Here is a 15,057-nt window from a genome sequence, read left to right on the forward strand (position 1 = left end):
CTGCCCTCACACAAAAACATCACCAATAGCAGAGTACACCTCATTAACAGAGAAATATTGAAGTATAAATGAATTCCTATACAGGCCATTGAAACAAAAATCTACTTAATTGTTTACACAAGAAATATCACGAGAATAATATCTCCCAAACACAAAACAATGAACGCACAATAAACGTAAATTTCCTTTCGAAACTAAAAGAAACCTTATTCACATTAAATAAACATTTCCAAAAGTTCACAAATCGTCCACTATTAACTTAATGCCTGATAACTTTCTTAATTTCAAATCACAACACACTGAGATCAATGTGGCCAAACCTTAAACTACGCCTGTCAGTTTATTAGTTCACACTTTAACCCTAATTGCCTCCGTCCATAAACTATGGTTAACCCTTAACACCAGCACTACGGTTCCAACATTAACTTCACAACATACTGATTTGCCTCACCACTTAAGTGTAATTCACTTCTGGAACCGACCCTTCCTCGTAATCCCGAGGGCCCCAACCAAGTTACAGCTTCTCCTATTCTATAACTACTACTCCACATGACCCTGGGACATTTCCTCTCCCTAGAGCATCCCTTGCCCTAAATACGGAAGTCCGTGAGACATCATAAGGGGCCATGACCTACTGTGCAACTTTTTGGTACTATCCTTCCCCTCAAACGACGCTTAGCTAAAAACTCTCATTCCTGTTAAAAAGAACAAAATAAAATAATAAAAAAATCCACAGCTTTCGCTGTCAGGAAATTCCCCCTATGCAACATACACAACCTTATTCCACAACTCAGCCACTTACCAGCTTAGATAACGGCAAAATTTCCACCACACGTAATGGTCTTGCTGACGTTGTAGTCGCCATGCGCGTTCCCCCAGGATACCAACCCACCGGGCAGGATCCCCTCGGCCTCGCCGCAGGCCTGCCAACCTCAACTAGAAGTTTCTATATATATATATATATATATATATATATATATATATATATATATATATATATATATATATATGAGTTGTGGTGCACAAACATCAGTAAGAAATCCCGAAGAACAGATAGTCTGATACAACACAGATGCCTCATGTCAGCTGGTCGCCCCAAATGCAATGACGGCCAACTCAAATGTCGATAAGTTCTTCTTCAGAAGTTGCTAAAATATGTGTCTAGGACTACAAAAGCGCATGCACATTCTGAAACACAAATCATGCTGCATTCGCGTATAAATAATCCGTTAATATAAGCATTAATGACCCTAGGCTGAAGACCGAGAGAATTAAATGTTCTCGTCTTTCCGCAAGCGCGGGAGTCTTGGCATAACAGTGTACAATAAGGAATTTTAATTTCGGGGTTGATGACTCATTACTCCTCACCCGGGAAGTTATTTCCTGAGAGGTATTAGTTGACGGACAACATCCTGGATATTTTGGAATATGGTTTGGGGACCCCTTTCAAGTATGGAATATCGGTCAATGGGTTTAATTACATAAAGCTAGGCTTTCTCATGTCTGCCATCATCAATCACGCTAATGACAACACTCTTTCTGGGACACTAAAATCTCGTTTTATGGGAAACTAAAGGATAGTTTAAGCTCATTTTCTACTACAATACTCACTGATGCAGCTGGGGTTTCCCTACCTTTCCCGCTCCGAATGCTGTACTCCTCAAATTAAGGTATCCGGGGATAAGTCAGGGAAGATCCATTGGGCAGCGGGAATGCCCAAGCTCTTGTGACGTCAGTGGGTCTTCTCGTGACGTCGATAATCTGCTACTAGCGATCCTTTATGGACGGTGGCACAACTCATCGCTTGGCAATACACATTCAGGTCAACAGATTGTAACCCAATGCTTGCCTGGTTATCTAAGTTCGTTTTCATGCATCTCATGCTAGTAATGTAAACAACTATAATGGAAACAGGTTATGTCATGTCAAAGAAAGTGAAATTTAATCTTTTTCTGACTAAATATCATTAAAAGTCGTATTTTTTAAAATGTTTCGGGTGGTACGCTCGCCCACGGTGACGTTTCTCTTCTTTCGAGACGCTGTGAATAAAGGCCTTTCATTGGCTGACGGAACTGTAACCTCCATTTTGATTGGATGTCTTCTGGGTGAAGATGTAACTATTATCAGAAACCTCCAGGAAAAATATCTCTCTCCGTCACTTTATCGGATGCCAAATTACTAACCTCATCATTCATGGTTGTATCTCCTCAATAACATTAATATGAAGTATTCTTTGGATAATTAGGGGCCATTTTTTTATTCGATAGCTTGTTTTTACGATAGTGTTTACAAGCTGGAAATCGGTGCTCAACAATGGGCAAGAAGCAGGCGGATCTGGACTGTGAAGAACCTTGAAGAGTTGATAGCACGGAGTGGTCTGTACTGTGGCGGCGGCTGGTGCTTAGCTTTAACCTGTTGTGTGATCTCGTGTGCTGTGAGTGACGTGGCCATCTCTAGAGACAAGCTAAAGATGTGCAGTGATGTACAGATGGAGTCCCAAATAGTAAAAAGACGCTCCTAAAATGTGGAGAAGAGCCTGGCCTAGTGACACACCTAACCTCGCTAGGCACCACGGAAGTGAGTGGAGGTGTATACCTGAAACGTGCGATAGTTCCCCCTGTCGCAGAATACCTTCCAAGGTTGTCCTAACTCGCCTTAGAAGGTAGAATAAGGAATACAATCATTTGTGAGCGGTGTTTCCATGGAAAATAGTTGTACGAGTGTTGGTTTACCGCGGGCCATGGTATTCAGGTTGGCGAGCGAACAGCAGTGAGAGTCAGTGGACGGACGGCCACCATGGACCTCCACCATATATATTGGCTCACTGCCTTCCTCCTCCTGGCCACCGGTGAGTTCTCACGAGCTTTATTAGTCCATTAACAGGTATTTGGCTCCGCTGAGGGGCCAACTGGCTTCAGTAACGGAACATGTAGTTTGAACCACTGACCTGCTTTTTGACTCGTGTGTGTGCTTACATAAAATTGACAATGTGTGAAGGCTGTTTATAACGTTGAGGAGTGTGAATGTATGTTTACTTTGTTAAGTTTAGGAAACAGGCTATGTACGAAAAATATGAATCAAAAAATAATGTGGAAAAAGTTAAGGTTGTCACTACTACTACATTATTACTAATAATGCTACTACTACTAATAATGATAATATGGATTTATTAAAGAGTACATAGAGGCCAAGAGCTTAAGATATACAAGGGAAATAAAGACGGACGTAATGGGGAATGGGAGTACCAAACAAACGTTCCTTACGAAGACATGTTGGGCTGTTTTAGAAATGTTCACACACACAGGAACTGGGCTACTCTTTGTCAAGAAGGCCCCTGGGTGTGTAGGAATGGTCCCAAGGCCTTTGTAGCTCGGAGCTGTTAACTGTAGAGGCGAGGGACCTGTGGTGCCAGGAGGTGACGGTTTCGAAGTGTGTGCAGCCGCGTCCTCCCGCCCTCAGTTATTTGATGAGGCCCAGGCGATGGTTGGAGAGAGAGAGAGAGAGAGAGAGAGCAGTGCTGTCGCATACCGTTGTAACTTAATTACCGCTTTAATTATTCTAGTAGATCATGAATATATGATTTGAATGTTAACACCTTTTTTTGCATAGTCGTTTTGGTGCACTAGCGCCCGGCCTTTGGCTAGGCTCGCCTGGTGCCCGTGTGTGGTGACTTGGTGTGTCTGTACGTGGTAGAGCAACGGGCTTTAAGATAGGGGGTGGGGGGCAGGCGCTTCCGAATATTTCAAGGGGGTTAATTCAGTGAGAAACGCCATTATGTATGGCTACCTAAGTAAACGGCACACACACACACACACACACACACACACACAGGTCCAGAGAGAGCAACAAAGGTGGAACCAGAATTATGAGAGCCTAGTGACAGAAAAAGACTAGAAGGCTTAAATTTGCCCACTTTGGAAGAGAGAAGAGTTAGGGGTGACATAATCACTACCTTTTTCAAGTTTCTAAACCGGATTGATGACGTGGACAGTAAACAGCTCTTCGAGAGATGTAGAGATAGAGCAACCAGAAGACAAAGAACATGAAATTAAACGAGAAACTTGATAAAAAAAATATTATACGGAAGTACGTTGATCTATAAGGGAGTGGGAGGAATGGAATAAGATAAACGAGGACATTGCTACTGCAGACAGCATACATAAAGTTGTAGGATGGAGAAAGTTCAGAGCCATGGGGTGGGGGGGAGGGGCACACAAGGGAAGAACTCCCCTCCCCGTACAGTACAAAGACGTAATTACACAATGCATAAGGAACATCTACCAGTATGATGACCCTTATGAAATTTCAGAATGGAAAATGACTGTGTCTCGTTCTCATTTCGACATCAGATTAATGAACTCTAATGTCATTAGCCAGTTCACTTTGAACATCAGGATTGTCTGTGGTGTGTCCAAAGTCAGCTCTTAGGGGTAGACATGGGTAAAAAAAATATATAATTTTTAATACCCGCTGTCCTTGTAGAGTGTTCCTGAACAGTAGGAAAGAATGTATTTGGGTTAAGTGTAACTCGGAGAACAGGAGAGATTTTACTTTCGAGTATTGTATACCTTTCACATATCCCGTTTCGTTTTCCACGTGTTCCCCTGTCCCATTCCACACCTCCCTGAGCTATCCGGAATGGAGCGGGCGTTCTCGTGCACTCTGTCTCCCCCCCTTCCCTCCTCCCTCCTCCTCCTCGTATGGACCACACCCCCTCCGTCAGTTGGTGGATCATCCTTCCCCTGAGATGAACCATTCTTTCCTATCCTGTAGAGACAAATAGGACCCGCCTTTCATGATGGACCATCCACCTTCCCTACCTTCCCCAGAAATGGATCAACCTTCTCCCCTACCTTCCCCAGAAATGGACCAGCCTTCTCCTATACCTTCCCTAGAAGTGGACCAGCCTTCTCCCCTACCTTCCCCAGAAGTGGACTAGCCTTCTCCCCTACCTTCCCCAGAAGTGGACTAGCCTTCTCCCCTAACTTCCCTAGAAGTGGACTAGCCTTCTCCCCTACCTTCCCCAGAAGTGGACCAGCCTTCTCCCCTACCTTCACACGTGCACCGGCCTCACCCCGACTCCTCCACACGTGGACTAGCCCCAGTCTCCTTCCCCGTACATGTGGACCGGGGTGAATGGTCTTGTCTTGGATTATCTTAGGGGTGAATGGCTTGTCTTGGATGATCTTGGGGGTGAATGGCCTTGTTTTGGATTATCTTGGGGGTGAATGGCCTTGTTTTGGATTATCTTGGGGGTGAATGGCCTTGTTTTGGATTATCTTGGGGGTGAATAGCCTTGTCTTGGATGATCTTGGGGGTGAATAGCCTTGTCTTGGATGATCTTAGGGGTGAATGGCCTTGTCTTGGATGATCTTGGGGGTGAATGGTCTTGTCTTGGATTATCTTAGGGGTGAATGGCTTGTCTTGGATGATCTTAGGGGTGAATGGCTTGTCTTGGATGATCTTAGGGGTGAATGGCCTTGTTTTGGATTATCTTGGGGGTGAATAGCCTTGTCTTGGATGATCTTGGGGGTGAATGGCCTTGTCCTTGGATGATCTTAGGGGTGAATGGCCTTGTCTTGGATGATCTTAGGGGTGAATGGCCTTGTCCTTGGATGATCTTAGGGGTGAATGGCCTTGTCTTGGATGATCTTGGGGGTGAATAGCCTTGTCTTGGATGATCTTAGGGGTGAATGGCCTTGTCTTGGATGATCTTGGGGGTGAATAGCCTTGTCTTGGATGATCTTGGGGGTGAATAGCCTTGTCTTGGATGATCTTAGGGGTGAATGGCTTGTCTTGGATGATCTTAGGGGTGAATGGCCTTGTCTTGGATGATCTTAGGGGTGAATGGCCTTGTCCTTGGATGATCTTAGGGGTGAATGGCCTTGTCTTGGATGATCTTGGGGGTGAATAGCCTTGTCTTGGATGATCTTGGGGGTGAATAGCCTTGTCTTGGATGATCTTGGGGGTGAATAGCCTTGTCTTGGATGATCTTAGGGGTGAATGGCTTGTCTTGGATGATCTTGGGGGTGAATAGCCTTGTCTTGGATGATCTTGGGGGTGAATAGCCTTGTCTTGGATGATCTTGGGGGTGAATAGCCTTGTCTTGGATGATCTTAGGGGTGAATGGCCTTGTCTTGGATGATCTTAGGGGTGAATGGCCTTGTCCTTGGATGATCTTAGGGGTGAATGGCCTTGTTTTGGATTATCTTGGGGGTGAATGGTCTTGTCTTGGATTATCTTAGGGGTGAATGGCTTGTCTTGGATGATCTTAGGGGTGAATGGCCTTGTTTTGGATTATCTTGGGGGTGAATGGTCTTGTCTTGGATTATCTTAGGGGTGAATGGCTTGTCTTGGATGATCTTAGGGGTGAATGGCCTTGTTTTGGATTATCTTGGGGGTGAATGGCCTTGTCTTGGATGATCTTAGGGGTGAATGGCTTGTCTTGGATGATCTTGGGGGTGAATAGCCTTGTCTTGGATGATCTTAGGGGTGAATGGCCTTGTCTTGGATGATCTTAGGGGTGAATGGCCTTGTCTTGGATGATCTTAGGGGTGAATGGCCTTGTCTTGGATGATCTTAGGGGTGAATGGCCTTGTCTTGGATGATCTTAGGGGTGAATGGCCTTGTCCTTGGATGATCTTAGGGGTGAATGGCCTTGTCTTGGATGATCTTAGGGGTGAATGGCCTTGTTTTGGATTATCTTGGGGGTGAATAGCCTTGTCTTGGATGATCTTGGGGGTGAATAGCCTTGTCTTGGATGATCTTAGGGGTGAATGGCTTGTCTTGGATGATCTTAGGGGTGAATGGCCTTGTCTTGGATGATCTTGGGGGTGAATAGCCTTGTCTTGGATGATCTTAGGGGTGAATGGCTTGTCTTGGATGATCTTAGGGGTGAATGGCCTTGTCTTGGATGATCTTGGGGGTGAATAGCCTTGTCTTGGATGATCTTAGGGGTGAATGGCCTTGTCTTGGATGATCTTAGGGGTGAATGGCTTGTCTTGGATGATCTTGGGGGTGAATAGCCTTGTCTTGGATGATCTTGGGGGTGAATGGTCTTGTCTTGGATTATCTTAGGGGTGAATGGCCTTGTCCTTGGATGATCTTAGGGGTGAATGGCCTTGTCCTTGGATGATCTTAGGGGTGAATGGCCTTGTCCTTGGATGATCTTAGGGGTGAATGGCCTTGTCCTTGGATGATCTTAGGGGTGAATGGCTTGTCTTGGATGATCTTAGGGGTGAATGGCCTTGTCTTGGATGATCTTAGGGGTGAATGGCCTTGTCTTGGATGATCTTGGGGGTGAATAGCCTTGTCTTGGATGATCTTAGGGGTGAATGGCCTTGTCCTTGGATGATCTTAGGGGTGAATGGCCTTGTCTTGGATGATCTTAGGGGTGAATGGCTTGTCTTGGATGATCTTGGGGGTGAATGGCCTTGTCCTTGGATGATCTTAGGGGTGAATGGCCTTGTCCTTGGATGATCTTAGGGGTGAATGGCTTGTCTTGGATGATCTTAGGGGTGAATGGCTTGTCTTGGATGATCTTGGGGGTGAATAGCCTTGTCTTGGATGATCTTGGGGGTGAATAGCCTTGTCTTGGATGATCTTGGGGGTGAATAGCCTTGTCTTGGATGATCTTAGGGGTGAATGGCCTTGTCCTTGGATGATCTTAGGGGTGAATGGCTTGTCTTGGATGATCTTGGGGGTGAATGGCCTTGTCCTTGGATGATCTTAGGGGTGAATGGCCTTGTCCTTGGATGATCTTAGGGGTGAATGGCCTTGTCCTTGGATGATCTTAGGGGTGAATGGCCTTGTCCTTGGATGATCTTAGGGGTGAATGGCCTTGTCCTTGGATGATCTTAGGGGTGAATGGCCTTGTCTTGGATGATCTTAGGGGTGAATGGCTTGTCTTGGATGATCTTAGGGGTGAATGGCCTTGTTTTGGATTATCTTGGGGGTGAATAGCCTTGTCTTGGATGATCTTAGGGGTGAATGGCCTTGTCCTTGGATGATCTTAGGGGTGAATGGCCTTGTCCTTGGATGATCTTAGGGGTGAATGGCCTTGTCTTGGATGATCTTAGGGGTGAATGGCCTTGTCTTGGATGATCTTAGGGGTGAATGGCCTTGTCCTTGGATGATCTTAGGGGTGAATGGCCTTGTCTTGGATGATCTTAGGGGTGAATGGCCTTGTCCTTGGATGATCTTAGGGGTGAATGGCCTTGTCTTGGATGATCTTGGGGGTGAATAGCCTTGTCTTGGATGATCTTAGGGGTGAATGGCCTTGTCCTTGGATGATCTTAGGGGTGAATGGCCTTGTCTTGGATGATCTTGGGGGTGAATAGCCTTGTCTTGGATGATCTTGGGGGTGAATGGCCTTGTCTTGGATGATCTTGGGGGTGAATGGCCTTGTCTTGGATGATCTTGGGGGTGAATGGCCTTGTTTTGGATTATCTTGGGGGTGAATAGCCTTGTCTTGGATGATCTTAGGGGTGAATGGCCTTGTCCTTGGATGATCTTAGGGGTGAATGGCCTTGTCTTGGATGATCTTAGGGGTGAATGGCCTTGTCTTGGATGATCTTAGGGGTGAATGGCTTGTCTTGGATGATCTTAGGGGTGAATGGCCTTGTCTTGGATGATCTTAGGGGTGAATGGCTTGTCTTGGATGATCTTGGGGGTGAATGGTCTTGTCTTGGATTATCTTAGGGGTGAATGGCTTGTCTTGGATGATCTTAGGGGTGAATGGCTTGTCTTGGATGATCTTAGGGGTGAATGGCCTTGTTTTGGATTATCTTGGGGGTGAATAGCCTTGTCTTGGATGATCTTAGGGGTGAATGGCCTTGTCTTGGATGATCTTGGGGGTGAATAGCCTTGTCTTGGATGATCTTAGGGGTGAATGGCTTGTCTTGGATGATCTTGGGGGTGAATGGCCTTGTCTTGGATGATCTTAGGGGTGAATGGCCTTGTCTTGGATGATCTTAGGGGTGAATGGCCTTGTCTTGGATGATCTTAGGGGTGAATGGCTTGTCTTGGATGATCTTAGGGGTGAATGGCTTGTCTTGGATGATCTTAGGGGTGAATGGCTTGTCTTGGATGATCTTAGGGGTGAATGGCCTTGTTTTGGATTATCTTGGGGGTGAATGGCCTTGTCTTGGATGATCTTGGGGGTGAATAGCCTTGTCTTGGATGATCTTGGGGGTGAATGGCCTTGTCTTGGATGATCTTGGGGGTGAATGGCCTTGTCTTGGATGATCTTGGGGGTGAATGGCCTTGTTTTGGATTATCTTGGGGGTGAATGGCCTTGTCTTGGATGATCTTGGGGGTGAATGGCCTTGTCTTGGATGATCTTGGGGGTGAATGGTCTTGTCTTGGATTATCTTAGGGGTGAATGGCCTTGTCCTTGGATGATCTTAGGGGTGAATGGCTTGTCTTGGATGATCTTGGGGGTGAATAGCCTTGTCTTGGATGATCTTGGGGGTGAATGGCCTTGTTTTGGATTATCTTGGGGGTGAATGGCCTTGTTTTGGATTATCTTGGGGGTGAATGGCCTTGTTTTGGATTATCTTGGGGGTGAATAGCCTTGTCTTGGATGATCTTAGGGGTGAATGGCCTTGTTTTGGATTATCTTGGGGGTGAATGGCCTTGTCTTGGATGATCTTAGGGGTGAATGGCCTTGTTTTGGATTATCTTGGGGGTGAATGGTCTTGTCTTGGATTATCTTAGGGGTGAATGGCCTTGTCTTGGATGATCTTGGGGGTGAATGGCCTTGTCTTGGATGATCTTGGGGGTGAATGGCCTTGTTTTGGATTATCTTGGGGGTGAATGGCCTTGTTTTGGATTATCTTGGGGGTGAATGGCCTTGTCTTGGATGATCTTAGGGGTGAATGGCCTTGTTTTGGATTATCTTGGGGGTGAATGGTCTTGTCTTGGATTATCTTAGGGGTGAATGGCCTTGTTTTGGATTATCTTGGGGGTGAATGGCCTTTTTTTTTATTATCTTGGGGTGAATGGCCTTGTCTTGGATGATCTTGGGGGTGAATGGCCTTGTCTTGGATGATCTTGGGGGTGAATAGCCTTGTCTTGGATGATCTTAGGGGTGAATGGCCTTGTCTTGGATGATCTTGGGGTGAATGGCCTTGTCTTGGATGATCTTGGGGGTGAATAGCCTTGTCTTGGATGATCTTAGGGGTGAATGGCCTTGTCTTGGATGATCTTAGGGGTGAATGGCCTTGTCTTGGATGATCTTAGGGGTGAATGGCCTTAGATTACCTAATGTTAAGCTGATCACTGTGTGATGCCCAGCTAGTGATCCAGTTATGCTTACATCATTGGTGTCCTGGTGCGTTACCTCGGACCTACTGTAGAGTTGGGAGCAGAGGGGAGAGTTCTGGAGGAGGTGGGTACAGGCTTGTAAGTTTTGAGTCGTAGATTATTACTGGTACTTCTGACTGAGAGCCAAAGCTCACCCATCAGGAAGAAACTCAAACGAACGGAAGGACATGAATTACAGATACGAGAAAGTATTAGCGAGACTTGCTGGGTGGAAAGCCTTAGCGAGACTTGCTGGGTAGAAAAAAGAATGAGTCGTTTGTGATGTAGGAGAAAGATCATACTTTTATTCGCATGGAAAAGGCAGATCGGGGACCACCAACCACTCCAATGATCCACGAAGAACTATAGAGGACACGCATGCACAGTTGGTTGCCATGAGATAAGTGAGACTGTTGAAAAAAAAGAGATACCTGAATGGGTGGGTGTTCTGTGAGGCGAAAACCGCCCCCCAAAAAAATAACGCCTCAACCGACTTCTTCCTAAATAGATATACACCAGTGTTCCTCAGCGCCACCGAACTTGGAGAGGGCCATTAAGAACACGAACGTGAAGTCAGTCCCCGACCGACCAGACTCCTGAAACTCTGTCGTGATGAAGAAATTCAGAACAAAGCCTGGACTTTTGACATTATCCCTTAGGGCTTGAGACCGACTCGCACTGCCCCCACCCTACGAAGGAGAGAGCAAAGCAATTCCCAAGACCATTCGACTGACATCGACACGTTGAGATTCTTGAGGGAGTCCCCAAGATGTAGAGTTATCATCTTTGTGGAATCAAACACTACATAACCCAGGACAGCATGGTTTCAAGGCGAGATCTTTTTCTCTATTGCTTTTACCACTGTCATGAAATTGTAGAAGCAGCAGCGAAGAAAAATGATAAATGCGATATACTCGCAGTTTACAAAAACCTTGATAAATGTAACCATTGTGTCGTAGAATATGGTGGGAATAATCAATAAAGAATTGGAAGACAGATATGCAACATGATTGATCGATCACAAGGGCCATACATGCAGTGAGATCATGTTTGGTCTTGGGAATATCTGGAACGCCTGAGGAAGGTGTTTCGGGTTAAACGAATCATTGGTCCGACCAATGACCCCCAAAATCGGTTTAAACGAATCATTGGTCCGGCCAGTGACCCCCAAATCGGGTTAAACGAATCATTGGTCCGACCAATGACCCCCAAAATCGGTTTGAACGAATCATTGGTCCGGCCAGTGACCCCCAAATCGGGTTAAACTAATCATTGGTCCGACCAATGACCCCCAAAATCGGTTTAAACGAATCAATGGTCCGACCAGTGACCCCCAAATCGGGTTAAACGAATCATTGGTCCGACCAATGACCCCCAACTCAGCAGCTTGGACTCGGCCGCGAGAGACGTGAGAGTATTATAAGATCTCCAATGAGGACATCGGGGAGAGGATGGTGCTTGTGTCGGAGAAAAACACCACAGCTAATCGACTTCATAGTGGGAAAAAAATATGGAAGTCTAGGCTGACTTTAGCCATAGGAAAAAAAAAAAAAGAAAGAAAATGGGAATTTCAAGATTTAATGTTTGTTTCGAGATTGTTATGGTTGATAATAAGGTCAGGATTATGTTTATTTAAGTGATGGTTCATGATGGTGACCAGTCATTGAAGTGATGACCTTTTAGGCATAGGTCATGGCGTCCTTGCATCACGGCAACATGTTATGATGGTGAAGTATTGTGGTAATGACCTATGGTTGTACTGGTCATTGGTGTAGGTAGTATATTGGTTCCATGGTGGGGGCTGGCTGGCTGGTTGGGTCGAGTGGGTAGATCATCACGGTTGCTTGTCTTTGGTACGTTGAATCATGGTTATGGTGACGGCATCATGGTTGGTTGTCTGGTAGGTTATGGTGGTAAAGGTTAAAACCATGGTTTTGTCAATGGTGATGCTTCTGTGGTAGTAGTTGATGTCGTGATATATGAATTATATCTTGATGGATTACTGAGTCAAGCGTAGAAGTGACTCCTGTTGGTTGTCAGATGTTGGGAATGCCTTTCTGTCCGATGGTCCATGATAGTAAGCTGGTATGGTTGGTCTTTCCTGTGGGCCATTGAAAAATGATTAATGGTGGTTGAATGGTACAGTCACAGATTTGGCGAGGCTACAGTTACAGCATTGGCGAGGCTACAGTCTCACGCCTGGTGAGCTTACAGCCACAGAAAAACTGGTGAGGGACCTAGTGTTTCAGTCTTGTCTTGTGGGACGCTGTTCCTGCAAGACCCTCACACATCACTGAGTGGAGGATGATGATGTTGGTGAATGAGTCTGGCACCAGACGAGAGATCTCAGTTAGTGATGAGTACTGGAATTAAGTGACTGTGGGGGTGTGGGAGGGTGAGAGAGGTTGAAGGCTGGGATGCTGTGATTGTAGATGTTCCTCCCTTCCCCTGCCGAGGAGAGCCTGACAGAGAACCACCTGGGAGAGACAGGAGGAGGATATAAACTGCCTACTGTCTCCCTCTGGGCCACGCCCACAGAGACGTGCTATCATCGACTAACTAGGAAAGGTAAAGCGCCTCTTGAGCCACTAGAGGCAACCTGACGAAGGTCACGCAGCGCACAGCCTTTACATAATTCATAAGGAATCGGGTAAAGAATAGCTGATCAGGCTAAAGGATTCAGCAGAAGCAGTTGTAGCGGATCATGTAAAGGATATGGGAGGAACTGCATGTTAAGTTCAAACGTGCTTTTACGCATTGGAAGACACTATAGCCCCAACAACAGTCACAGGGAAATGGTCTTGGAGATTAATGAAATGTCTAGGAAAGACATTAAGAGAACACTAATACGTAGGTCTTAACCCATATAAAGCTTATGACCTGGATGAAATATGTCCGTATGAACAGAAGACTGTGTGCAGAGACACATAACTTTGGAAACTCCTCGAATAATCTTCCCCCCCCCCCCCCTCTCTCTCTCTCTCTCTCTCTCTCTCTCTCTCTCTCTCTCTCTCTCTCTCTCTCTCTCTCTCTCTCATTTTAAAGCTTGGCCCATACGTGGACATGCTTCCTTGACTCGAGCCTTCAGCGTAAGGTAGAAATAAGACAAGCATGAATTTTATGGTGTTAATGTTGATTCTTGCTTATTTGAGAAAGCAGACAGACGAATAAAACTCATTTATTTTTTCATATATATATATATATATATATATATATATATATATATATATACACACACACACACACACACACACACACACACACACACACTTGATTGCCATTTCCCGCGTCAGCGAGGTAGCGAGAAGAAACAGGCGAAGAACGGCCCATCCACTCATGTACACGTATATCTACATAAACACCTATACACGTACATATACATATATACATGTCAACACATATGCATACATATACATACACAAGCATATACATTTATACACATGTACATATTCATGCTTGCCTTCATCCTTTCCTGTCGCTACCTCGCCCCACAGTAAGCAGCCTCGCTACCACCCGCTTCAGCAAGGAAGCTTCAGGAAAACAGACAAAAAAAAGCCACATTCGTTCACACTCAGTCTTTAGTTGTCATGTGTAATGCACCGAAACCACTGCTCCCTATCTATCCACATCCAGGCACCACAGACCTCTCCATGGTTTACCCCAGACGTTTCATATGCCCTGGTTCAGTTCATTGACAGCACGTTGACCCCGGTATACAACATCGTTCCAATTCACTCTATTCCTTGCACGTCATCTTTTTCACTCCATCCTTCCACCTCCAATTTGATCTACCGCTTCTCCTTGCTCCCTCCACCTCTTGACATATATTCTCTTTATCAACCTTTCTTCTCTCATTCTCTCCATATGTCCAAACCATTTCTATACATCCTCTTCTGCTCTCTCGACCACACTCTTTATTTCTACACATCTCTCTTACCCTTTCATTACTTGATCAAAGCACCTTACACCACATTTTGTCCTTATACATTTCATTTCCAACACATCCACCCTCCTCCATACAACCCTATCTATAGCCCATGCCTCGCAACCGTATATATAGTTGGAACTGCTATTTTCTCCACTCAAACTTACTCCCAGCTAATTTGTCCTCCAACCCTGCTGAACCTAACAACCTTGCTTTTATTCACATTTACCCTCAACTTCCCCCTTTCTCACAATTTTCCAAACTTGGTCACCAACCTCTGCAGTTTCTCACTCGAGTCAGCCACTAGTGCTGTATCATCGGCGAACAACAACTGACTCACTTTCCAGGCCCTCTCGTCCTCAACAGACTGCATACTCGCCCCTTTTTTTTTTTTCCCAAACTCTTGCATTTACTTCTTTGACCACCCCATTATAAGCAAATTGAACAGCTATGGGGGCACCAAACACCCCTACCGCAGACCGACCTTCACTAGGAACCAGTCACTCTCCTCTCTTCCTACTCGTACACATACCTTACGTCCTTGGTAAAAAGAAAAAAAAACCACTGCTTCTAGCAGCTTGCCTCTCACACCTTATACTCTTAAGACCTTCCAAAAAGCATCTATATCAACCCAGCTCCAGATCCATAAATGCTGCATGCAAATCCATCTGTTTTTCTAAGTATTTCTCACGTATTCTTCGCAGCAAACACTTGATCCTCACATCCTCTACCACTTCTGATACCACACTCCTCCTCCCTGATCTGATGCTCTGTACGTGCCTTCACCCTCTCAATCACTACCCTCCCATACGATTTCCCAGGAATAC

General features: G+C 45.5%; 1 protein-coding gene across 1 annotated transcript in view; it reads left to right on the forward strand.

Moving 5' to 3' along the window:
• The first annotated feature begins 2,358 nt into the window (after nucleotides 1-2,358).
• Cad96Ca (tyrosine kinase receptor Cad96Ca) overlaps nucleotides 2,359-15,057 on the forward strand; it is a 45,987-nt gene continuing 33,288 nt past the window's right edge. The window contains exon 1 of the mRNA XM_071662925.1: nucleotides 2,359-2,848. Within this exon, the coding sequence (XP_071519026.1) occupies nucleotides 2,797-2,848 (52 nt within the window). The 5' untranslated portion in view covers nucleotides 2,359-2,796. The remainder of the gene's footprint in view (nucleotides 2,849-15,057) is intronic.

The sequence above is a fragment of the Panulirus ornatus genome, chromosome 6 (assembly GCF_036320965.1).
Source record: "Panulirus ornatus isolate Po-2019 chromosome 6, ASM3632096v1, whole genome shotgun sequence".
In the NCBI taxonomy this organism is placed as follows: Eukaryota; Metazoa; Arthropoda; class Malacostraca; order Decapoda; family Palinuridae; genus Panulirus; species Panulirus ornatus.